The sequence below is a fragment of the Pseudophryne corroboree genome, chromosome 7, assembly GCF_028390025.1.
Source record: "Pseudophryne corroboree isolate aPseCor3 chromosome 7, aPseCor3.hap2, whole genome shotgun sequence".
Classification (NCBI taxonomy): Eukaryota; Metazoa; Chordata; class Amphibia; order Anura; family Myobatrachidae; genus Pseudophryne; species Pseudophryne corroboree.
The window spans coordinates 420,912,641-420,939,738 of record NC_086450.1 but is presented as its reverse complement, the minus strand read 5'-3'; the positions used below and the strand labels follow the sequence as shown (position 1 = coordinate 420,939,738).

General features: G+C 44.1%; 1 protein-coding gene across 4 annotated transcripts in view; it reads left to right on the top strand.

Moving 5' to 3' along the window:
- The window catches only part of LOC134945488 (NXPE family member 1-like), a 100,727-nt gene extending 91,822 nt beyond the window's left edge, over positions 1-8,905 (top strand). For 3 of the 4 annotated variants that reach the window (XM_063934811.1, XM_063934809.1, XM_063934810.1), the window contains 2 exons: positions 1,107-1,322; positions 3,266-4,088. In XM_063934811.1, coding sequence (XP_063790881.1) covers positions 1,107-1,322; positions 3,266-3,810 — 761 coding nt within the window. In that variant the 3' untranslated portion in view covers positions 3,811-4,088. Of the gene's footprint in view, positions 1-1,106; positions 1,323-3,265; positions 4,089-8,520 lie in introns of those variants that run through there. The other variant, XR_010182122.1, reaches the window with a different exon arrangement.
- The last annotated feature ends 18,193 nt before the right edge of the window (positions 8,906-27,098 follow it).

Here is a 27,098-nt window from a genome sequence, read left to right as displayed (position 1 = left end):
ACCCCATGAGGAGGAATTACATTCAGCCATCTCGTTTACTCTCCTCACAGGTAGCTGTCCCTTCAGCCAAAACTCGGTTGTCAGAACCCCAACTTACGCCGAGCGTGACATACATGGCCGCTGGTTTGTAGCACCTTCCCACCCAAGAGCACCGTATAAACAAAGCGTTAGTAAGACCAGAATGAGTAAGAGAAAAATGGGGAGGGAGGGATGGACAAACACCATCCTGCAAGATGGATGCCAAGCTCACACCAGCCTTGTGAGCAAACACATGCCACTCCTTACGGTTCCCTGATAGGCCAATCCTGACCAATCACAAAAAATCCCCAAACCTAATCTACCTAGCAACAGTTGACAAATTCCAAACCAATTGCAAAAAACTAAGGCCTCTTCCATAGTCTTGTGCCTATACGGCTCTTGTCTTATTAAATTTAAAAAAATTGCCTCTTCTAGTTTTAAACTTGAAACAGCCTTTCATAAAACACAGGTCTCACTTACACACTTAGCTCTGTCTTTTACTACTATGGAGGTAATTCAGGCCTGATCGCTATGCTGCGTTTTCTCACAGCCTGCGATCAGGTCTGAACTGCAGAGGCGTATGCACCACAATGCGCAGGCGCGACGGCCGCAGCAACGGGGATCGCTGGTCAGCGACGGAATGGTGCAAAAATTCCGAATGGACCGGCGATCGCAAGGTGATTGACAGGAAGAGACCGTTTGTGGGTGGCAACTGACCGTTTCCAGGGAGTGTCCGGAAAAATGCAGGAGGGACCCGGCGTTTTGAGGGAGGGTTTCTGACATCAGCTCCGGCCCTGATTATCGCAGCGGCTGAGTAAGTCCTGGGCTGAGCAGAGACTGCGCAAACTAATGTTTGTGCAGCTCTCCAGAAAAAGTGATTGCGCACCTGCACACACACCATACCCTTCCCCTGTAGGCGGCGACTACGTGCTCACAGGGATGCAAAAAATGCACCCTAGCGATCAGGTCTGAATTACCCCCTATATTTCCCATTAGTGACAAGCTAATACATCAATAAAAAATAAAAATAAATCATTATGTTTTGGATATTTTTTGTTTATTCCATATCTGGTGTTGTCTTTTTTCAGAATTATCAACCCCAAAACCAAAATGTCAGACAGGAATGAGCTCTCCAATCCCAAGTGGATACTTTCTCAATGATACCTGGAACCCTGTTTACTGCAACATGATGACCTATACAACCGGGGAGGACTTCACTAAATGCCTGCAAGGAAAGAGACTCTTTCTCATTGGAGACTCAACATTACGCCAGTTTATCATGCACTTCACTGAGGGCATCAAAAGTAAGTTTTAAATCATGTCACCTTTTTGGGTGAACGTTTAGGATAAAATATATTTGAGATACAGACGTCGGCATACAGGAACCATATTGATGCATAATTCATAACTAGTTCCATGTGGGGGACAGTGCATGGAGTCGCCCCTTAGTACCTAAATTTATGCAAAATTGAAAACAGAAGGGCTTATTTACTACCATTGCAGTAAGCAGTGAAACACAGCAACCAATAGGAAATGACTGTGGCCAGTGCAAACTCACTTTCAAATGACAAGTGCTATAGAATGTACAATGTATTTTAAAACGAATTCGGTTTAAAACTGAAAATTTGGTTCAGTTTGGGTTGACAACACCACAATTTTCTCAGTTTACCAAGTCAACTGCCTTCCGTTTTCCAGTGTTTGGGAGCAAATCATACTTGCCTACTCTCCCGGAAGCTGCGGGAGGCTCCCGTTTTTTGGGGTAGGCCCCCGCACTCCCGGAAGAGTAAGCAGGTCTCACACCATAGTGATGCGGGCAGGATGGAGATAATCTCCCATATTCGCAGGTCCGTGGGGTGGGGAAGGGGTTAAAATGATGCAAATCGTGTCATTTTTAGCCCTGCCCTCTTCCCGCGAACCGCTGCATTTCCCGATGTGGGAGCGCGGCTTGATGATGTCACAGCTCAGCCCCGCCCCCCGAACTCTTCTGCAGCGTCTCCTCTCCGGGCTTCTCCCAGAGAGGAGAAATGTAAAGTTGGTAAGTATGGAGCAAATGCACGATTGTCGTTTGCTCTCATCCATTACCAGGTTTTCATTCCAGCTAGCCAGATCTGACAAATGATCTGCCAGATAGTTGTACCCAAGCTTTACCCAAGATGTGAACAAACCTTTTACCTATTTTATTATTTCCTTCTTCCTTTACTACAGCAACCTCCTGCGTCTGGCATTCTCCTCACCCAGCTATACTTGCTTCATTCCATCCTAAATGCCTCAGCAAGACTGATCTTCCTCTCTCCCCTCTCATTATCTGCTGGACCACTCTACCAATGGCTACACTGGCTCCATGTGTCTTCAGAATCCAATTTGAATTACTCACCTTCAGCTACAAAGCACCCAGCAACAACACCCTGTCATACATCTCAAATCTCATGACAAAATATTGTCCCTCTCACTCTTCTTGATCTCCCTTTGACCTGCATCTTGCCTCTGGTAACCACCCTACACCGGGGCAGATTTATTAAGCCGTCAAGTGATAAAGTGGAAGGTGATAATGCACCAGCCAATTAGCTCCTGACTTCCATGTTAAAGGCTGTGTTTGAAAAATGACAGTTAGGAGCTGGTTTGCTGGTACTTTATCTCCATCTAAGGCTTAGTAAATAAACCCCACAGTCTCTTGAAAGACTTTTCCCTGAGCTACCAACTCATAGAATTTCTTTCTCTCCTATGCTACCCACACAAATAGCCCCACATCCGCTTGCCTCAGCTGTGTCCTTTTCCCATAAATTCATAAACTCTCTCACAAGCAGTGCCCTCCATACCCTTTCTTTGAATATCTGCATTTATTTGGTCTAGCTTGTTTGTCACTGTTTATGGTATGCCCTGTTTCCCATTGACAACGGCTGCAGAGCATAGCGGTTATGAATATTGGAGGTAAACAATTCTGCAATCTATCTCATGGGTCCCATACAGCTGCATTGGAATGCTCCAATTCCCCATTCAGCCGACTTCATGGAATCTGGGAAATCCAACATGTCAGAAATCCCTGATTCACAGGGATTAGTGAGTCAGGGATTTATAACATGCTGAATTTCCCCGATTCCCTGATGGATTGCCAATCGGTGGATCGAATCGACATTGGGGTATGGCCTGCATAAGTGATTTGTGTGAATAAAAAGAAATTGCAGGATATTTCGTATACTACTTTAACTGAGTTTATGTTTTTTTTTTGTTTTTTTAATGTCTTCAACAGTAGCAAAGTATTTTCGTTACCATGAGAGTGGATGGCATAGCTGGGAGAAGACACTTGAGGCTTTGAACATGGATAAAGATATGTATATCTCATACAAAAGGCATGGTTTCCCCTTAGAGAGTTTTATGTTCTATTACTTCAAGGAGGACCTGTACACGAGTCGTCAAATTGACCGATGTGGCGGGGGAAAGGACACTATCATTGTTATTACAATGGGACAACACTTTAGACAGTTCCCCCTTAAACTTTACATAAAACGGGCTCTAAACATCCGTAGAGCGACAGAACGACTATTTCTCAGGAGCCCCGACACCAAAGTCATCATCAAAACTGAAAATACCAGAGAAATTAATTCCCCTCCTGAAAGAATTGGTGACTTCCATGGTTATTCTCAGTATCTGGTGCTGAGGGAAGTTTTCCAGGGGATCAATGTTGGCTTTGTGGATGCTTGGGACATGACGGTGGCTTCAGCCACAGCGACTGTACATCCTCCAGGAGCCACGTTTGCAAGTATTATGAGTCTGACATTTACTTTTGCTTGTTAAAGAACAAGTTTGCCGTGACTGAAAGCAACTGAACCATTCCTGAGATTCTCTCAGGTATGAGGAACATTGTAACACTATAGCACTTACATAAGAAACATTTCTCCAATCGAACAAAGTTGGTTTCGGTTTTCAGCTCTTTAATACAAGATTCATTTTCTACAGCATAAAGCAGGGTGATAGTTTTTCCACATGTAAACAATACAAATTCTCTAAGAAATGTTCCTAATTTCTGCATTTATTTAAAGACATAATGGTGGTCACTCCGAGTTGATCGCTCGCTAGCAGTTTTTAGCAGCCGAGCAAACGCTATGCCGCCTCCCACTGGGAATGTATCTTAGCTTAGCAGAAGTGCGAACGAAAGGATTGCAGAGCGGCTGCAAAATAATTTTGTGCAGTTTCAGAGTAGTTTCAGACCTACTCAGCGCTTGCGATCACTTCAGACTGTTCAGTTCCGGATTTGACGTCACAAACACGCCCTGCGTTCGGCCAGCCACGCCTGCGTTTTTCCTGCCACACCTGCGTTTTTTTTAATACTCCCTGAAAACGGTCAGTTGACACCCAGAAACGCCCACTTCATGTCAATCACACTGCGGCCAGCAGTGCGACTGAAAAGCTTCGCTAGACCTTGTGTAAAACTACATCGGGTGTTGTGAAAGTTTGTCACGCGTGCGCATTGCACCGAATACGCATGCGCAAAAGTGCCATTTTTTTGCTTCATCGCTGCGCAGCGAACATTTTCAGCTAGCGATCAACTCGGAATGACCCCCAATGTACAGCATCCTGCATTGGCTTTTATGAAAATATTTATGTTTTTGATGTTTTTCCTACAAGCACAAATCATATTTTATCCCAAGAAGTGTAAACCTAGTTTAAGTTAGTTATCTGACTGCTTAAAACAGACAGTATAAATATTAGACCATATATGGAGACTGTGTTGCTGATACGCACATTATTGGCCAATTCAGTAACCCTTTTGAAAGTGATTAGTCATAAATGAACAGTGCTGGGATGATGCTCTGACATACAGATTTGTATTTGTGTACATTATAATGAAGCTAAAACACTTTTTTTACTACCACATCTTCTTCTTTGCACTGTTTATGGGATAACAAATAAAAATTTCAGAACAATTTTAGCATAGTCGGCAGGATTTCTGAGCAAAAGAAAATTAAGGCATGGAACTAGATTTGCCCTCTTTTGGGCACACAGGTGGTCATTCCGAGTTGATCACTAGCTGCATTAGTTTGCTGTGCAGCGATGAGGCAAAAAAAGGCACTTCTGCGCATGCGTATGCGGCGCAATGCGCACGCGCATCGTACTATCACAACGAATGATGTAGTTTCACACAAGGTCTAGCGAAGCTTTTCAGTCGCACTGCTGGCCGCAGAGTGATTGACATGAAGAGGGCGTTTCTGGGTGTCAACTGACCGTTTTTAGGGAGTGTTCGAAAAAATGCAGGCATGCCAGGAAAAACGCAGGCGTGGCTGGGCGAACGCAGGGCGTGTTTGTGACGTCTAAACAGGAACTGAACAGTCTGAAGTCATCGCAAGCGCTGAGTAGGTATTGGGCTACTCTAAAACTGCACAAAAAAACTTTGCCGCCGCTCTGTGATCCTTTCGTTTGCACTTCTGCTAAGCTAAAATACACTCCCAGTGGGAGGCGGCATAGCGTTTGCACGGCTGCTAAAAACTGCTAGCGAGAGAACAACTCGGAATGACCACCACTGTACATAATGGTAAGATTTTATTTAAGTTGGTTGCTCTTGTCCAGATGTAGTTAATCAGGACTCCCTCCTGTATCTTATTGATATTATTACTGGCACAGACATTGCTGTTTTTCCTGCTTTCCCTCAGAAATCTATGTACTGTATACACATTATAATGTACTATTTGTCAACAGCATAATACAGTTATAAATGTGAAATCTATAGCCCTCTGCATTTCTTCATCTGATGGTATATTTCTAAATATACAAATTTACTTTAGTCAGGTGAAAAAATGTCATTATTTTGAATATGTTCTGGTTATTGTTGATTTGCTCAGTAGCTGTATCCTGTGTGGGACCCTCATTTGCAAATGATTGCTGCCTGGGACATTTCCACTTCATTCCATACACCTGCTAGGAGAGTGCCGCAATTTTTACCCACTGCTCTATTCTTCAGTCTTCACTATAAGTAATCTAATGTAAAGATCCGGAGGTATACACCAGTCTCCAGTAAGATTGCTATCCGGTCACTTGGGTTTGATGTATCAAGCAGTGGAAAGAGTGGAGAAGTGGACCCATAGGACCCAATCAGCGTCTGCCTACATTATAGAGTGTACTTGACAAATGCTACCTGAAAGCTGATTGGCAGTTACAGGCAACTTCTCCACTGGTCCAGTTCTACACTGTTTTCACTGTTAGATATTCTACATCAACTCCTTGGTGTGTGCAGCACTGCCGCTGGTAAGTACAGCTAATACTGTACTTACAGGTCACATTTTTGCTGTTCTGTAATAGGAGGACTTTGATCATGTCAGCAGTTACCACATATAGTTACGGTATCTCCTACTTCCTAATACTTCACTGGATTTGAGAACTGTGTTTTGTTTGCTCTAAATCAAACATGGCATGTTTCCTCATACAGATTTAGGGGGGTATTCAATTAGTGCCGAATTTTCCGACAGTTGGAAAATCGGCACTAATTCGACCCATGTGTATTTAATAGCCCGTTTTTTAATCCATTTTCGCCCATGCCTTTTCACTTTTTTGTTGTTGTTGAATCGGCATGGGTGAAAACGGACCCAAAAACTGGTGAAAATGCCCGTAAATTCGACAAAACACGTGTATCGGAGGCAAATTCACCGATCCACATAGTTTTCACCAGTGCCGGATTTTTTGACGAGTCGAATAATCGTCACGGGCGTTGAATAGGGTGAATGTAATTTTCCAGTCGGAAAATTCGGCACTAATTGAAAACCCCCCTTAAGTTCTATTGCCTAACAGACAAGTACAAGTTGGTATAGTGACTGTACTCCATAGCAGTACATGGCAACATATGTATATAATATATGCCCTTTTATATTTATATAGAGGAGACTTATAAAACCATTAATGAATATTTCTTACCACTGTTATGTTTATTGATGTGATGGTTATAATTTGTTACTGTGGGGCATACTGATTAATATTACTTTTACTAAAATAATGTGACACAGTGTGTTTTCAAAGCCTTTTCACATTATTTTAGCTTCACTGAAATGTATTAAAGGGCTTTTCCAAACACATTAATTCACATTTGTTTACTAATCAGATTGCATTTCCCATACTTGTCATGGGAAATGTGATCTAGCTGAATCTACTAAAAAAAAAAAAAAAAAGTGAAAAAATACCAAATCCATTTTCGCCCATGCCTTTTCATTTTTGTTGTTGTTGAATTGGCATGGGAGAAAACGGACCCGAAAACAGGCGAAAATGCCCGTAAATTCGACAAAACACATGTACCGGAAGCAAATTCACCGATCCACATAGTTTTTTCACCAGTGCCGGATTTTTCAACCAGTCGAAAAATCGTCACGGGCATTGAATAGGGTGAATGTCATTTTCCAGTCGAAAAATTTGGCACTAATTGAATACCCCCCCTTAAGTTCTATCGCCTAGCTGACAAGTACAAGTTGGTATAGTGGCTGTATTCCATAGCAGTACATGGTAACAAATTTATATAATATATGCCCTTTTATATTTATATAGAGGAGACTTATAAAACCATTAATGAATATTTCTTACCACTGTTATGTTTATTGATGTGATTTTTATAATTTGTTACTATGGTGCATAGTGATTAATGTGTTTTCAAGGCCGTTTCACATTATTTTAGCTTCACTGAAATCCATTAAAGGGCTTTTCCAAGCACTTTAATTCACATTTGTTTACTAATCAGATTGCATTTCCCATACTTCTCATGGGAAATGTGATCTAGCTGAATCTACTGTACTAAAAAAAAAAAAAAAGTGAGAAATACCAAAACACTAACTTCAGACACCGTTATCTGCAGGTTCCCTCTGGTTCCGAGCTCCATTCTCTGCACCAACAGGCAGGGTAAAGTTGGGAGCTGGCACCGGTGATCAGCCATGTGTGTCTAATAAGACCACAGGCTGATCACTGTTAAAAAAAAGACGTTTTTTAAAATTTACTTACACCCTCCTACCCTGTGTGGTGATCGGTGCGCTTTCCGTGCCTCTGGTCATCTAATTGCCGTTTTCCTGCACTGTGATTCTTTGAAGAGCGTAGGTGCCGCAAAGATGGCGCTGGAGCGCCTTAAGGGGGAGGGTCGCCAGGTGGCCCGCGGTCCGGCAGCATGGCGAAAGGGGGGGTGGGGTGAGGTATTCTCATCCCTCCCTTCACACACCGACCAGCAGACCAGCCAGTAAAGGCAGTGGGGGCGTAGCAGCTGGGGGGGAGCATAAAGGGAAAGAGCAGGGGGGTAGGCAGCCTTTGTCCTGGAGAGTGCAGTGCTGAAAATAACCCCCTCCCACCCACCCCAGGAATCCTCATGAAATCTTTGTTTAAAAAAAAATAAAAAATAATAATAATAATAATAATAATAATAAAAAACCAATAACATTCAAGTGGAAAAAATAGAGAAATAAATGAAACGAAAATGTTTGGGTCAAAACTGGTTATTTTGAATGCATGTTTAAGATGATGATATTTTCCTTCTTTTCTCTACAGTGTTATTGTATTATTCGAACCATTGGTATATGGTCCCATGTTTGTCACAGTTGGCGGGCAGCGGGAGAAAGCGGCGCGCAAGGCATGGTGAAGGGGGAAGCCAGCTGAGGTATGCAGATTCACCCTCGGTGAATGGACACACGCCCGGCCCCAGCCGTGGACGGTTGGGCCCGTGGGCTGCGCGCCAGGCGAGCGTGATATGCACCGCAGGGGCTGGTTCCCAAGGGGGTCGTTGCCGCGGTGCCTACTGGGTAGGCAGGGCACGCCCCAGGAAAAATGGAATGAGTGGGTAACACATTCCACCTTGCCCACCACTTTTCTGTCCATGCCCTGCAACCTTGTAAGGTGGTATATTAATAAACTGTGGCCAGTGATTTTACCCAAAGCTTTGCCTACGTGTCTAAGTTATTTTAGATTAGAGTGCCGGTGCTTAGGGATGCCGGTAGGTCGACCTCTCCCCCTTATTAAGTTATGATGTGTAATTAGCAACGCTCACAGCTGTTATCATATGTGGAGTGGAAACTGGCCATTTAAAACTGTTGTAACTAGGGATGTGCACTTGAAATTTTTCGGGTTTTGTGTTTTGGTTTTGGGTTCGGTTCCATGGCCGTGTTTTGGGTTCGACCGCGTTTTGGCAAAACCTCACCGAATTTTTTTTGTCGGATTCGGGTGTGTTTTGGATTCGGGTGTTTTTTTCAAAAAACCCTAAAAAACAGCTTAAATCATAGAATTTGGGGGTCATTTTGATCCCAAAGTATTATTAACCTCAAAAACCATAATTTCCACTCATTTTCAGTCTATTCTGAATACCTCACACCTCACAATATTATTTTTAGTCCTAAAATTTGCACCGAGGTCGCTGGATGACTAAGCTAAGCGACCCTAGTGGCCGACACAAACACCTGGCCCATCTAGGAGTGGCACTGCAGTGTCACGCAGGATGGCCCTTCCAAAAAACACTCCCCAAACAGCACATGACGCAAAGAAAAAAAGAGGCGCAATGAGGTAGCTGTGTGAGTAAGCTAAGCGACCCTAGTGGCCGACACAAACACCTGGCCCATCTAGGAGTGGCACTGCAGTGTCACGCAGGATGGCCCTTCCAAAAAACACTCCCCAAACAGCACATGACGCAAAGAAGAAAAAAAGAGGCGCAATGAGGTAGCTGTGTGAGTAAGCTAAGCGACCCTAGTGGCCGACACAAACACCTGGCCCATCTAGGAGTGGCACTGCAGTGTCACGCAGGATGGCCCTTCCAAAAAACACTCCCCAAACAGCACATGACGCAAAGAAGAAAAAAAGAGGCGCAATGAGGTAGCTGTGTGAGTAAGATAAGCGACCCTAGTGGCCGACACAAACACCTGGCCCATCTAGGAGTGGCACTGCAGTGTCACGCAGGATGGCCCTTCCAAAAAACACTCCCCAAACAGCACATGACGCAAAGAAGAAAAAAAGCGGCGCAATGAGGTAGCTGTGTGAGTAAGCTAAGCGACCCTAGTGGCCGACACAAACACCTGGCCCATCTAGGAGTGGCACTGCAGTGTCACGCAGGATGGCCCTTCCAAAAAACACTCCCCAAACAGCACATGACGCAAAGAAGAAAAAAAGAGGCGCAATGAGGTAGCTGTGTGAGTAAGCTAAGCGACCCTAGTGGCCGACACAAACACCTGGCCCATCTAGGAGTGGCACTGCAGTGTCACGCAGGATGGCCCTTTCAAAAAACACTCCCCAAACAGCACATGACGCAAAGAAGAAAAAAAGAGGCGCAATGAGGTAGCTGTGTGAGTAAGATAAGCGACCCTAGTGGCCGACACAAACACCTGGCCCATCTAGGAGTGTCACTGCAGTGTCACGCAGGATGGCCCTTCCAAAAAACACTCCCCAAACAGCACATGACGCAAAGAAAAATGAAAGAAAAAAGAGGTGCAAGATGGAATTGTCCTTGGGCCCTCCCACCCACCCTTATGTTGTATAAACAGGACATGCACACTTTAACCAACCCATCATTTCAGTGACAGGGTCTGCCACACGACTGTGACTGAAATGACGGGTTGGTTTGGACCCCCACCGAAAAAGAAGCAATTAATCTCTCCTTGCACAAACTGGCTCTACAGAGGCAAGATGTCCACCTCATCATCATCCTCCGATATATCACCGTGTACATCCCGCTCCTCACAGATTATCAATTCGTCCCCACTGGAATCCACCATCTCAGCTCCCTGTGTACTTTGTGGAGGCAATTGCTGCTGGTCAATGTCTCCACGGAGGAATTGATTATAATTCATTTTAATGAACATCATCTTCTCCACATTTTCTGGAAGTAACCTCGTACGCAGATTGCTGGCAAGGTGAGCGGCGGCACTAAAAACTCTTTCGGAGTACACACTTGTGGGAGGGCAACTTAGGTAGAATAAAGCCAGTTTGTGCAAGGGCCTCCAAATTGCCTCTTTTTCCTGCTAGTATAAGTACGGACTGTCTGACGTGCCTACTTGGATGCGGTCACTCATATAATCCTCCACCATTCTTTCAATGGTGAGAGAATCATATGCAGTGACAGTAGACGACATGTCCGTAATCGTTGTCAGGTCCTTCAGTCCGGACCAGATGTCAGCATCAGCAGTCGCTCCAGACTGCCCTGCATCACCGCCAGCGGGTGGGCTCGGAATTCTGAGCCTTTTCCTCGCACCCCCAGTTGCGGGAGAATGTGAAGGAGGAGATGTTGACAGGTCGCGTTCCGCTTGACTTGACAATTTTGTCACCAGCAGGTCTTTGAACCCCAGCAGACTTGTGTCTGCCGGAAAGAGAGATCCAAGGTAGGTTTTAAATCTAGGATCGAGCACGGTGGCCAAAATGTAGTGCTCTGATTTCAACAGATTGACCACCCGTGAATCCTTGTTAAGCGAATTAAGGGCTCCATCCACAAGTCCCACATGCCTAGCGGAATCGCTCCCTTTTAGCTCCTCCTTCAATGCCTCCAGCTTCTTCTGCAAAAGCCTGATGAGGGGAATGACCTGACTCAGGCTGGCAGTGTCTGAACTGACTTTACGTGTGGCAAGTTCAAAAGGTTGCAGAACCTTGCACAACGTTGAAATCATTCTCCACTGCGCTTGAGACAGGTACATTCCACCTCCTATATCGTGCTCAATTGTATAGGCTTGAATGGCCTTTTGCTGCTCCTCCAACCTCTGAAGCATATAGAGGGTTGAATTCCACCTCGTTACCACTTCTTGCTTCAGATGATGGCAGGGCAGGTTCAGGCGTTTTTTTGGTGGTGCTCCAGTCTTCTGTACGTGGTGCCTGTATGCCGAAAGTGTCCCGCAATTCTTCTGGCCACCGACAGCATCTCTTGCACGCCCCTGTCGTTTTTTAAAAAATTCTGCACCACCAAATTCAAGGTATGTGCAAAACATGGGACGTGCTGGAATTTGCCCATATTTAATGCACACACAATATTGCTGGCGTTGTCCGATGCCACAAATCCACAGGAGAGTCCAATTGGGGTAAGCCATTCCGCGATGATCTTCCTCAGTTGCCGTAAGAGGTTTTCAGCTGTGTCCGTATTCTGGAAACCGGTGATACAAAGCGTAGCCTGCCTAGGAAAGAGTTGGCGTTTGCGAGATGCTGCTACTGGTGCCGCCGCTGCTGTTCTTGCGGCGGGAGTCCATACATCTACCCAGTGGGCTGTCACAGTCATATAGTCCTGACCCTGCCCTGCTCCACTTGTCCACATGTCCGTGGTTAAGTGGACATTGGGTACAACTGCATTTTTTAGGACATTGGTGAGTCTTTTTCTGACGTCCGTGTACATTCTCGGTATCGCCTGCCTAGAGAAGTGGAACCTAGATGGTATTTGGTAACGGGGGCACACTACCTCAAGAAATTGTCTAGTTCCCTGTGAACTAACGGCGGATACCGGACGCACGTCTAACACCAACATAGTTGTCAAGGCCTCAGTTATCCGCTTTGCAACAGGATGACTGCTGTGATATTTCATCTTCCTCGCAAAGGACTGTTGGACAGTCAATTGCTTGGTGGAAGTAGTAAAAGTGGGCTTACGACTTCCCCTCTGGGATGACCATCGACTCCCAGCAGCAACAACAGCAGCGCCAGCAGCAGTAGGCGTTACACGCAAGGATGCATCGGAGGAATCCCAGGCAGGAGAGGACTCGTCAGAATTGCCAGTGTCATGGCCTGCAGGACTATTGGCATTCCTGGGGAAGGAGGAAATTGACACTGAGGGAGTTGGTGGGGTGGTTTGCGTGAGCTTGGTTACAAGAGGAAGGGATTTACTGGTCAGTGGACTGCTTCCGCTGTCGCCCAAAGTTTTTGAACTTGTCACTGACTTATTATGAATGCGCTGCAGGTGACGTATAAGGGAGGATGTTCCGAGGTGGTTAACGTCCTTACCCCTACTTATTACAGCTTGACAAAGGCAACACACGGCTTGACAAATGTTGTCCGCATTTCTGGTGAAATACTTCCACACCGAAGAGCTGATTTTTTGGGTATTTTCACCAGGCATGTCAACGGCCCTATTCCTCCCACGGACAACAGGTGTCTCCCCGGGTGCCTGACTTAAACAAACCACCTCACCATCAGAATCCTCCTTGTCAATTTCCTCCCCAGCGCCAGCAACACCCATATCCTCCTCATCCTGGTGTACTTCAACACTGACATCTTCAATCTGACTATCAGGAACTGGACTGCGGGTGCTCCTTCCAGCACTTGCAGGGGGCGTGCAAATGGTGGAAGGCGCATGCTCTTCACGTCCAGTGTTGGGAAGGTCAGGCATCGCAACCGACACAATTGGACTTTCCTTGTGGATTTGGGATTTCGAAGAACGCACAGTTCTTTGCGGTGCTTTTGCCAGCTTGAGTCTTTTCAGTTTTCTAGCGAGAGGCTGAGTGCTTCCATCCTCATGTGAAGCTGAACCACTAGCCATGAACAAAGGCCAGGGCCTCAGCCGTTCCTTGCCACTCCGTGTGGTAAATGGCATATTGGCAAGTTTACGCTTCTCCTCCGACAATTTTATTTTAGATTTTGGAGTCCTTTTTTTACTGATATTTGGTGTTTTGGATTTTACATGCTCTGTACTATGACATTGGGCATCGGCCTTGGCAGACGACGTTGCTGGCATTTCATCGTCTCGGCCATGACTAGTGGCAGCAGCTTCAGCACGAGGTGGAAGTGGATCTTGATCTTTCCCTAATTTTGGAACCTCAACATTTTTGTTCTCCATATTTTAATAGGCACAACTAAAAGACACAGAGGTAGCTACAGCCGTGGACTACCGTACTGTGTCTGCTGCTAATATAGACTGGATGATAATGAGATGAAATCAATATATATAATATCACACTAGTACTGCAGCCGGACAGGTAGATATATTTATTATGTAATGACTGATGACGGACCTGCTGGACACTGTCAGCTCAGCAGCACCGCAGACTGCTACAGTAAGCTACTATAGTAGTATGTATAAAGAAGAAAGAAAAAAGAAAAACCACGGGTAGGTGGTATACAATTATGGATGGACGAGCGACTGCCGACACAGAGGTAGCTACAGCCGTGGACTACCGTACTGTGTCTGCTGCTAATATAGACTGGATGATAATGAGATGAAATCAATATATATATATATATAATATCACTAGTACTGCAGCCGGACAGGTATATATATTTATTATGTAATGACTGATGACGGACCTGCTGGACACTGTCAGCTCAGCAGCACCGCAGACTGCTACAGTAAGCTACTATAGTAGTATGTATAAAGAAGAAAGAAAAAAAAAAACCCACGGGTAGGTGGTATACAATTATGGATGGACGAGCGACTGCCGACACAGAGGTAGCTACAGCCGTGGACTACCGTACTGTGTCTGCTGCTAATATAGACTGGATGATAATGAGATGAAATCAATATATATATATATATAATATCACTAGTACTGCAGCCGGACAGGTATATATATTTATTATGTAATGACTGATGACGGACCTGCTGGACACTGTCAGCTCAGCAGCACCGCAGACTGCTACAGTAAGCTACTATAGTAGTATGTATAAAGAAGAAAGAAAGAAAAAAAACCACGGGTAGGTGGTATACAATTATGGATGGACGAGCGACTGCCGACACAGAGGTAGCTACAGCCGTGGACTACCGTACTGTGTCTGCTGCTAATATAGACTGGATGATAATGAGATGAAATCAATATATATTATATCACACTAGTACTGCAGCCGGACAGGTAGATATATTTATTATGTAATGACTGATGACGGACCTGCTGGACACTGTCAGCTCAGCAGCACCGCAGACTGCTACAGTAAGCTACTATAGTAGTATGTATAAAGAATAAAGAAGAAAAAAAAACCACGGGTAGGTGGTATACAATTATGGATGGACGAGCGACTGCCGACACAGAGGTAGCTACAGCCGTGGACTACCGTACTGTGTCTGCTGCTAATATAGACTGGATGATAATGAGATGAAATCAATATATATTATATCACACTAGTACTGCAGCCGGACAGGTAGATATATTTATTATGTAATGACTGATGACGGACCTGCTGGACACTGTCAGCTCAGCAGCACCGCAGACTGCTACAGTAAGCTACTATAGTAGTATGTATAAAGAAGAAAGAAAAAAAAAACCACGGGTAGGTGGTATACAATTATGGATGGACGAGCGACTGCCGACACAGAGGTAGCTACAGCCGTGGACTACCGTACTGTGTCTGCTGCTAATATAGACTGGATGATAATGAGATGAAATCAATATATATATATATATATAATATCACTAGTACTGCAGCCGGACAGGTATATATATTTATTATGTAATGACTGATGACGGACCTGCTGGACACTGTCAGCTCAGCAGCACCGCAGACTGCTACAGTAAGCTACTATAGTAGTATGTATAAAGAAGAAAGAAAAAAAAAAACCACGGGTAGGTGGTATACAATATTATATATATATTATATACAATTATATATATATATATATATATTAAACTCACTGGTGGTGATTATTAAACTGGTGGTCAGGTCACTGGTCACACTATCAGCAACTTGCAAGTAGTACTCCTAAGCAGACAATCACAATATATATTATACTGGTGGTCAGTGTGGTCACAATGGCAGTGTGGCATTCTGGCAGCAAAAGTGTGCACTGTACGTTATATGTACTCCTGAGTCCTGCTCTCAGACTCTAACTGCTCCCCACTGTCAGTGTCTCCCCCACAAGTCAGATAATACAGTCACACTATCTATCACTTCAGCAAGTAACTACTAGTACTCCTCCTAATGCTCCCCAAAATTACTACTGTGTCTCTCTCTACTGTCTCACTCTCTTCTCTATAAACGGAGAGGACGCCAGCCACGTCCTCTCCCTATGAATCTCAATGCACGTGTGAAAATGGCGGCGACGCGCGGCTCCTTATATAGAATCCGAGTCTCGCGATAGAATCCGAGCCTCGCGTGAATCCGACAGCGGGATGATGACGTTCGGGCGCGCTCGGGTTAACCGAGCAAGGCGGGAAGATCCGAGTCGCTCGGCCCGTGTAAAAAAAACTGAAGTTCGGGCGGGTTCGGATTCCGAGGAACCGAACCCGCTCATCCCTAGTTGTAACCCCATGCAGAATTGTCTCCTTTCATTCTGATTTTAAGAGAAAATGACACCCATACTGTACATGTATGTAATTCTGGATAAATAAACTGTTATACTGTCATTTGATATTTTCATATCCATTCTATTATTGCTATGTAACATTATAATGTCCCCGGTTTTTAGGCTAGTTAAGTGGGAGGAAGTGATGTCATATCCCTAGGGCAGGGGTTCCCAACCACGGCCCTCAAGGCACACTGACAGTCCAGGATTTAAGGATAGTTATACTTGAGTAAAGGTGACTTAATTAGAATCTCAGTTATTTTGATATCCATCTGTTCTCAAGCATTGATCTCACTGGATCATTAGGGTACCTTGAGCACTGCGGTTGGGAAAAACTGCCCTAGGGGGCAGGGGCGTGACTAGAACTTTGTGGGTCCCATAGCAAAATCTTGGAAGGGCAGCCCCCCCCCCCCCCCCCCCCCGACACCCCAGTCTTTATCACCACAATGCCCCTTAGGGGCAGGAGAGAGAGTGGAGTAAGAGAGAAAGAGGGTGCCAAAGGGAGAGAGAGAGAGAGAGAGAGAGAGAGGGAGAGAGAGAGAGAGGGAGAGAGAGAGGGTTTTCATGGAAAAAGGAGAATGAGAGAAAAAGAGAGAGGCAGTGTCAGGGAGAGAGAGAAAGAAAGTAGCAAGGAGGGAGGTGAAGCAGCATGTTCTAGAGAATCTGGAAGTGTGGCTGTGTCTGCAGTAGTGGCGCTGTCGGTGCACATCTGATGGATGTGGCACTGTATAAGCACAATCAGCACGCATCTGTCAGCCACGCTCCCCAGCAATGCTATTTGCAGGCACAGCCATGCTTCTGGATTCTGTAGAATAAGTGGCTCCGCCTCCCTACCAGTAAGTACGCTGCCAGGCCCCAAAATAGGCATGTCAACAGTAAAAAAAAAGGAAAAAATGTTTTTTAGAGGCTGCAGTGGGATTACCTTTGGGGCCCCCCAAGCCGCCGGGCCCCATAGTAGCTGCAATTCTTCCACCCTCTGCTTTTAACAGTTTAATAGGTTTCTTTAATTTAGCTGTTGCAGCACCTCTTTCGTTATAACCAAAGAAAATGCAGTTTCTCAATACCTTCAATACACTATATGCTAGAGACACAAAACAAACATATAATGAAAGAACAAAATGGATTATTACTCAGTAGACTAACAAAACCCCTAGATGGATCAGTCATATACTTTAAAATGAACAAAAAGTCTGTCGTTGGAGTACTCTCTTGCTAGGTATTCATGGTCTTATTATATGCATGTACTTGCAATCCACAATAGGCAAAGGTAATAGGAAAAGCATCTAATACTGGTCTTTCTTGATTCCAGAAAACAATGGTTTTAACTTTCCAATGATAAAGCACAATAAACACAATTACACTTTTAGTAGCACATTTATCTTCAGCACTCAATAGCAACTCAGTAGCTCAGTCCTAAAGGCATTTTAATTATCTCACAAAATGGCTTCCTCTCTTTATATTGATAGACTCAGCTACTGGTTCAATAGTAACTCAAACAGAGCAAATTTCAGAACATCAGTGGATATATCTGTAGTTTAGCCTCTTGTAAATATCAAAGATACTAAGCATAATAATTTATGGACACCTACCTTTATCAGTTTAACTCACACAGCCTCCACTGATCTCTGCTGTGGCCCCCGTTGGCACTTGGCACCACCTCAGCATCATAGCTTGCACAGTTCTGGCTCATGGACTGGCGGCACCTCAACCCGCTCTGCTCCTCACCATTTTTCATGTACAACAAGTGAATCACTTTCATTTTGCCAGCTTGTCACTTTTTTAGTTTTTTGATAGCTGGAATCTGATTGGTCGATATGGAAGAAAATACCACTTTTCATTTTTAGAAGCTTTAGCTTTAGTAAATATACCCCTAGGAGATATATAAACTGGAACAGTTGCCCAAAGCAACCAATAAGCTTACAGTATGTAAATTCAAAATCTGTGCTACTGTAGATAATTGTTGGAAGCTAATAGGTTTTATTTGTCAATTTTTCCACTATAACTCTCTGCAGCACTTGTTCACCGATCACGTTAATTATTCACCATTTGTGGTTATGCATTTGCATTCAAATTAGCATGTGTATGTGTGTTTGTGTGTGTGGGGTGGGGGTTGGTTTATAAAAATATTAACACAATTAAAAATAGGATTTTAATTATAAATCATTTTCTCGTAGTCCGTAGAGGATGCTGGGGTCCATTTTAGTACCATGGGGTATAGACGGGTCCCTTCGGAGCCATGGGCACTTTAAGAGTTTAATAGTGTGGGTTGGCTCCTCCCTCTATGCCCCTCCTACCAGACTCAGTCTAGAAACTGTGCCCGAGGAGACGGACATACTTCGAGAGAAGGAAATACACAAATAGTGGTGAGATTCACACCAGCTCACACATAACCAAAGGAAAGCCAAGCTAACCAACTGGAAACGATTCAGCAACGGCTTAAAAACAATACTTAACCAAGTAACAATGCAGTACTTAACCAAGTAACAATGCAGTACTTAACCAAGTACCAATGCAGTACTTATCCAAGTAACAATGCAGGAAAATGAAGCACTGGGCGGGCGCCCAGCATCCTCTATGGACTGCGAGAAAATTCTATTTTCTCTTACGTCCTAGAGAATGCTGGGGTCCATTTTAGTACCATGGGGATGTACCAAAGCTCCCAGTACAGGAGGGAGAGTGCTGAGGTTCCTGCAGAACAGAATGACCAAACTTAAGGTCCTCAGTGTCCAAAGTATCGAACTTGTAGAACTTAGCAAACATGTTCGAGCCTAACCAAGTAGCTGCCCAGCAAAGCTGCAAAGCTGAGTCACCCCGGGCAGACGCCCAGGAAGAACCCACTTTACGAGTAGAGTGGGCCTTAAAAGATTTTGGACACGGCAAGCCTGCCGTAGAATAAGCATGATGGATAGTAAACCTGATCCAGCGAGAAACCGTCTGCTTAGAAGCAGGACACCCAACCTTTTTGGGATCAAAAAGGACAAACAGAGCGTCCGACTTCCTGTGACGAGAAGTTCTCTTCACATAAATTTTCAAAGCCCTCACAACATCCAAGGACTTTGAGGTAATTGAAGAGTCAGTAGCCACTGGCACCACAATAGGTTGGTTGATATGAAAAGCTGACACAACCTTTGGAAGAAATTGCTGACGCGTTCTGAGCTCAGCTCTATCTTCATGGAAAATCAAGTAGGGGCTCTTGCAGGAAAATGCCCCCAATTCTGACACATGCCTAGCAGATGCCAATGCCAACAGTGTGACCGCCTTCCAAGTAAGAAACTTGACATCAACTTCCTGTAAAGGCTCGAACCAATCCAATTGCAGGCACCACATTAAGATCCCAAGGTGCCGTAGAAGGCACAAAGGGCGGTTGGATGTGCAGAACCCCTTTCAAGAAAGTCTGAACCTCAGGAAGAGTAGCCAATTGTTTCTGGAAGAAAATGGACAAGGTCGAAATCTGGACTTTTATGGAGCCCAAGCATAGGCCCACATCCACACCTGCTTGCAGAAAGAGGAAAAACCATCCTAGTTGAAACTCCACTGTAGGAAACTTCTTGGATTCACACCAAGACACATACTTTTTCCAAATCCGATGGTAATGTTTAGACGTTACTAAAGATTTCTGACAGCGCTACTGCGTGCTTTTCTGCCCAGAGGAGGATTCTTGTTACCTCTGACATTGCCTGCTCTTCGTTCCGCCCTTCGTTCCATCGGTTTATGTAGGACACCGCTGTTACATTGTCCGACTGAACCTGAATGGTCTGATCTTGTAGAAGATGTGCCGCTTGTAGAAGGCTTTTGTACACGGTCCTTAGTTCTAGAATGTTTATCAGAAGGATGGATTCCAGACTTGACCACATTCCTTGGAAGTTTTCCCCTTGGGTGACTGCTTCCCAACCTCTGAGACTTGCATCCGTGGTTAGAAGGATCCAATTCTGAATCCCGAACCTGCAGCCCTCGAGAAGGTGAGAAGATTGCAGCCACCACAGGAGTTAAATTCTGGCTTTCGGCGACAGGCGTATCCGCTGGTGCATGTGAAGATGAGATCCCGACCATTTGTCCAGGAGATCCAGGTGGAAGGACCGTGCATGAAATATTCCGTACTTAAGAGCCTTGTAGGAGGCAACCATCTTCCCCAGAAGGCGAATGCACTGACGAACCGATACCCGGGCAGGCTTCAAGACATCCCGGACCATTGATTGGATCACCAACGCTTTCTCCACCGGTAGAAAGACCCTCTGCACTTCCGTGTCGTGTATCATCCCCAGGAAGGGCAGCCTCTTTGTTGGCTCCAAATGTGACTTTGGAAGGTTCAGGATCCACCCATGATCCTGGAGCAGTCGAGTTGAGAGAGCAATACTTTGTAACAGTCTCTCCGTGGAAGATGCTTTTATCAACATATCATCCAGATATGGAATTATGTTCACTCCCAGCTTACGGAGGAGTAGCATCATCTCTGCCATGACCTTGGTGAACACCTTCTGTGCTGTGGAGAGGTCAAATGGTAATGCCTGGAACTGATAGTGACAGTCCAGCAGCGCAAATCGTAGATAAGCCTGGTGAGGCGGCCAGATCGTAATGTGAAGGTACGCATTCCTGATATCCTGGGATACCAGGAATTCCCCCTCCTCCAGACCCGAGATCACCACCGAGATCAGTGAGACGCGGTGGCCGAGTGGTTAAGGCGATGGACTGCTAATAGGCAGCGTGTGTCCGCGTGGCTCCATGTCTTTATATTAAGATAAATGTCTAGTCAGTTCTAACTTATACTATGTGCAGTGTTGGTTAATAGTAATAGTGTAAAACAGCTGGTAGATGAGATTCAATCACAGAGAACTGCAGATTCATTCAATAGATAAGTGACTCAGTGAGATAATAAGCAGCATCGCACTAGCTAATTGATTCTCTGTAACAATATAAGGAACAACTAGTAATTATGTAGAATTTTGAAAAGATACGTTGTACTCTTATATGGTGAACCTAGGAATGTTATGAGACATCAGTGATACAATTCAGCAGTGATAATTGCAACAAATGTTTCAGATTATACTCTGCAATAAACACACAGAAACATTCAGGATACTATTAAACTGAATGCAGAGATATTCCTCTCTCTAATAGTACTAGTGCAAAGTAGCTGATAGAGGATTAGTAACTATTAAGAACTGTAGTCATCAGTGAGATAACCAGTAACACCGTACTAGCTAATAGATTTTTTGGAACGATATAAGGAATAATAGGCAATTATATTTAGTTGAGATAAGACAAGGAATGTTATGAAACACCTGTGATATATTCTAACAGTAACAACTGCAACAAATGTTTCAGATCACACGCTGTAATAAATATATGAAAACACCTAGGACACAGTTGAGCTGAATATAGAGATAAATCTCTCCTTCTTAACCTTAACATTCCAAGTAATTAAATATACACTGCAGTCATGTGGTCTATATAAGCCACAATAAACTTTCTGTATGATAATTTAGTGAAATGTTGGGTGGTGACATATAATCTATTGGCTCAATATATACAATTATTCAGGAAGATATCATTGTCGTTTAACAATAGAGGTGTTTTTCCCTGCAATGGTACAAACACTCTGAACATCAGAATATCGGAACTGATCATTATATATTTATCTGCTACTAAATACAACTACAGGGTAGATAATCAGGAACCCGATAAGGGAGCGAATTGAGTTTTGGGGAGGTGTCACCAGTCCTTAAATAATGAAGGCGCCTTTCTTCTAAGGACAGTAATAGTGTGTACACCAGCATGTCACAATAGACCAAATATATGATATTGTGTTACCCATATTCAACCTGACAATACACTATGATGAATGTTTCAATATATATGAATTGATTCCGATTAACTCAAAGGTGTCACCAGTCCCAGATGAAGAAGGTGTTTTCCTTCTAGGGATAATAATAGTGTGTACACTTTAATATCATAATTGTATGAACAGTGAGAATATATGGACATCATAACAATATGTCACACACCCACCAATATACTATCTAAATTCTACTTGACTGCATCTCAGCAGATTTGAACTGAATCCGAACAGCTTTAGGGTGTCATTAGTCCCTAATACAGAAGGTGGTTATTGTAACAGAGTGTCACATGGTAAATGATATTTTGTTCATACTCAACCCGTCAGTACATTTAGGCTGATCCTAGACAATCTTAAAGTGTCATAAGTCCCTAACAAAGAAGGCGTTCTCCTTCTCGGGATAATAACAGCATATACACCTAAGCATAAGAACAGTGTGTCATATATTTGACAGTATATCACCTACATTCGTTTCATTTACATCTTTCAATGCCTCCTTTAGAAATTGTTCATTGGCTGGACAAATAAAACAACTAATGATACAATTAAGGATTAATATACTATATTTACTTAGACATTAGAGTAAACACGCGGACACATTTTTTAATCTTTAAATCACCTTTATTATATCTCATCGCACTTTCATGTTTTGTTTATGTCATATTTTAACCTCTATGTTTCGCCTATACTCTTAGTGTGTGTGTAACTAATTTCGCACCAATTTTAAGCATATACTAATAAAAGTTAAATTTTAAAATTAACACAGGTGGATGTGATAACCAGATCTAATCCTCCTCACGTGCACCGATAGTACAGCCCTTTTTTTCTCTCTCTCTTTTGCATTTACAACAGCTGTAGTTGGTAGCACCCCCGTGATGAATGATAATTATCAATAACGTAATTGGGGTCCTCTTCTTGAAGCCTTGACTCCCAGTTTATATATAAGAAATTGTGTGTGTGCAGATACAACATCGTCTTCTGAGATCACCACTCCAAGAGACTCCATCTTGAATTTGAATTCCTTCAAGTAAGGGTTCAAGGACTTTAGGTTTAAAATTGGCCTTACTGAACGTCCGGTTTCTGTACCACAAATATGTTCGTGTTATAACCCTTGTTTTTGAGGTGGAACTGGAACAATGATATTTGTGTACACCAATTTTTGAATGGCATCCTGTAGGATAGTACTTTCTGTCAGCAAAGCTGTTAAGTCTGATTTGAAGAATCTGTGAGGTGGGAATTCCTGAAATTCCAGTCTGTATCCCTGGGCAACAATATCTCTTACCCAGGGGTCTAGGCAAGAGGACGCCCAGATGTGACTGAAATATTTTAGTCTTGCTCCCACCTGCCCAATCTCCAGGCTGGGAGGTCCACCGTCATGCTGAAGACTTGGAGGAAGCAGAACCTGGCTTCTGTTCCTGGGAACCTGTTAGTGCAGGTTTTCTGGATTTCCCCTGACCTCCTCTAAAGAAAGTGGAAGGGGGTTTGGACATTTTAACTTTCGCGGTCCGAAAGGACTGCATTGTAGATGTAGGATAAGATTTCCTAGTTGGTGGTGTTGCTGAGGGAAGGAAGGTTGACTTTCCCACAGTAGTCGTGGAGATCCACGCATCCAATGCATCCCCAAACAGAGCCTGACCTGTGAAGGGCAGGTTCTCCACACTTTTCTTGGATTCCGCATCCACAGACCATTGGCGCAGCAAGAGTCCTCTGCATGCCGAGACAGCCATGGTAGAAGCCCTTGCAGTAAGGAGGCCATGGTCCTTCATGGCCTCCACCATGAAACCTGCAGAATCCTGTATATGACGCAAAAACAAGTCAATGTCTCACCTATCCATAGTATCTAGTTCCTCTAGTAATGTGCCTGACCACTTTACTATGGCTTTAGAATTCCACGCACAAGCAATAGTGGGCCTTAAAGCTACGCCTGTAGCCGTGTATAGTGATTTGAGCGTAGTCTCAATTTTGCGGTCAGCCGGCTCTTTCAAAGCGGTTGAACCAGGGACAGGTAAAACCACCTTTTTAGACAACCTAGATAGAGAAGCGTCTACTATAGGCGGATTTTCCCACTTTTTCCTGTCCTCTTCGGGGAAAGGAAAAGCAATGAGAACCCTCTTTGGGAACTGCAATTTTTTTCTCTGGGTTTTCCAAGGATTTTTCAAACAAGGAGTTTAACTCCCTAGAAGCAGGGAAGGTAAGGGAGGATTTCTTATTTTCTGTAAAGTAAGCCTCCTCCACCTACTCAGGTAGTTTCTCAGTAATGTGTAAAATGTCCCTAATAGCCTCAATCATTAGTTGCACCCCTTTAGCAAGGGATGCATCACCCCCCCCCCCCCTGCATATCCCCATCGCCGTCCCCTGTATCAGAGTCGGTATCCATGTTGGCTTGCATTATCTGGGCAAGAGCACGCTTTTTCGGATATGTAGTAGGGGTCCCATATGAGGTAGTGGGAGCTGAACACTTCAAACCCTCTAGAGAATTCCTCAAAATCTGCGTTTCTTTCTCATTATGTGACATCCTAGATGAAATCTGGGATATCATTCCCCTTATAGAATCCCCCAATTGGGGTTCAGACTCAGAAGGCTGAGAAGGTACATTGCAGTCCTGAGTACATGGAATAGACTCTTCAGGAGAAGATACACACTCTGCAGCACAGGATACAGAGTCCTTAGACATGGTAATGTGATATACACAGACTTACACACACACACAGGAAAATGTCAGACACAGTTTCCCCCAGAGTACCTTCAGAGAATCACAGAGTATAACGAGCCAGACACACAGCGCCCCAGGAGGCAGTTATTATGATAAAAGCCCGGCACTGACTTATTAACCTTAATAGGGTAATTAGTTCTATAATCACTCTCCCCCCTGTCTATAACACCCTGGTACCGTAGAGGTAAAGCTGGAGTTATGTGGAGGGGCAGCGCTCCCTGTCAGCGTCTCTATCTGATGATCTGCAGGGTGAAAATGGTGCTGGTGAGTGCTGGATCCGCTCTGAGGAGAAGTCCCGCCCCCTGTAATGGCACGTCTTCCCACACTAAGTTTTTTATACTGGCCTGAGGTATTTTATAGCTAATAGCTGGATTAGCCCCTGTTAGCAGTGGTTGACCAGTGTAGGGTATTGCGCTGGCCCAGGACGCCCCTCACAGCGCCATACACCAAGTGCCGCTGAGCCTCCTGAAGCACAGCCTATCAGAGCTGCGCTCCCACCCTTGTGCCGTCATTCCTGCCGGCGACCCGCTTCCCGGCCGCCGGCGCTGTACTCACCTCTCTTCTTTCTTCTGGCTCTGTTAGGGGGTGGCGGCCATGCTGCGGGTGTGAGCGGTCGCCTTGTGGGCTTGCGATCAGCACCCTCAGGAACTCAGTGCCCTGTCAGCGGAGGTAGAGAACCAATAACTTCAAGAGTTGGTTCCTACTCCCCACCCAAAGTCCCACGAAGCAGGGAGGCTGTTGCCAGCAGCCTGCCTGTACCTAACTAAACTCAGAAATTAATAAAACTAGAAAAACTCCTAAGAGCTCCCTAGACCGGCTCCTCCGGGCACATTTTCCAAACTGAGTCTGGTAGGAGGGGCATAGAGGGAGGGGCCAGCCCACACTATTAAACTCTTACAGTGCCCATGGCTCCCAAGGGACCCATCTATACCCCATGGTACTAAAATGGACCCCAGCATCCTCTAGGACGTAAGAGAAATATTATTTTTCATTACATTTAATAGTATTTTTAAAATTTTATAATCCAACTTCAGATACAAGGGGGTGCACAATTTGAAGTTTGCATTCAAAGTACCCAACAAAATAAAACTAGCAAATTATTCATATTTAACTGTAAGCCTGTGTGGCCGGAGAGAGCCCTCAGCCATATGGTTAACAGCGGCCGCGACACTGAAGGGGTTAACCCTCAGTAAACCAGGGGAATTTTTTTGGATGTTTGAAATGTGCGCAGGGCAGCTTTAACAAAGTATAATTTGTCTAATGGGATGCCACCACATCCCACAGGAAAACAGAAATTCAATACAACAAGAAGACAATTTTTTTCTCAGTATAAGCGCCCAATGTGAATATAAAAAAAATATAAAAAAAATGAAAATATATACGTCCCTTGAAGATATTCTCAATGGAAGTCCTCAGTGGTTCAGCAGAAGTTCTCAGTAGATATAATTGATGTCCGGTTATTGTTACATGAAAAAAAGAACAAAACATGCAATGTGTACTATTGTTTTTTTGTAATGGTATTCACAGAAAGTCCTTTTATCCCATCCACAGGGCAGGAAAGCGGTGAAAAAAGTTTTGGGGGGTCTATATAGAGTGCGTACCCCAACTCACACTGGAAAGAACAGATGTGTGCACATAAAGGTTTCTTTTAAAACTCTTCACCCTTTTCGTGTATCCTCCACCAGAAAGTATGCGTAGATAAGCATACCTAAACTCACATTAACGTGAAGATACGACAAGTATGTAAAGGTATCTTTTGTATATACTTCTATGTCAAGAATAAAGGTGCGTACCACACTCACAGAATGAAATGTGGAGATGTTCCTATCAAGGTATCTTTTGGATCCACAGTTATTTCAGATCTCAAAATGCCAGTGAGTATTTAGGCAGTTGTAAATCCAAAACAGACAGAAAATGGTGAAAGGGTGAAGAGTTTTAAAAGAAACCTTTATGTGCACACATCTGTTCTTTCCAGTGTGAGTTGGGGTACGCACTCTATATAGACCCCCCAAAACTTTTTTCACCGCTTTCCTGCCCTGTGGATGGGATAAAAGGACTTTTTGTGAATACCATTACAAAAAAACAATAGTACACATTGCATGTTTTGTTCTTTTTTCATGTAACAATAACCGGACATCAATTATATCTACTGAGAACTTCTGCTGAACCACTGAGGACTTCCATTGAGAATATCTTCAAGGGACGTATATATTTTCATTTTTTTTATATATTTTTTATATTCACATTGGGCGCTTATACTGAGAAAAAATTGTCTTCTTGTTGTATTGAATTTTGGTTAACCCTCAGTGCCCGGCGCCATATTCAAGGCCAATGGGCGCTTGGCGCCACTTTTAAACTGT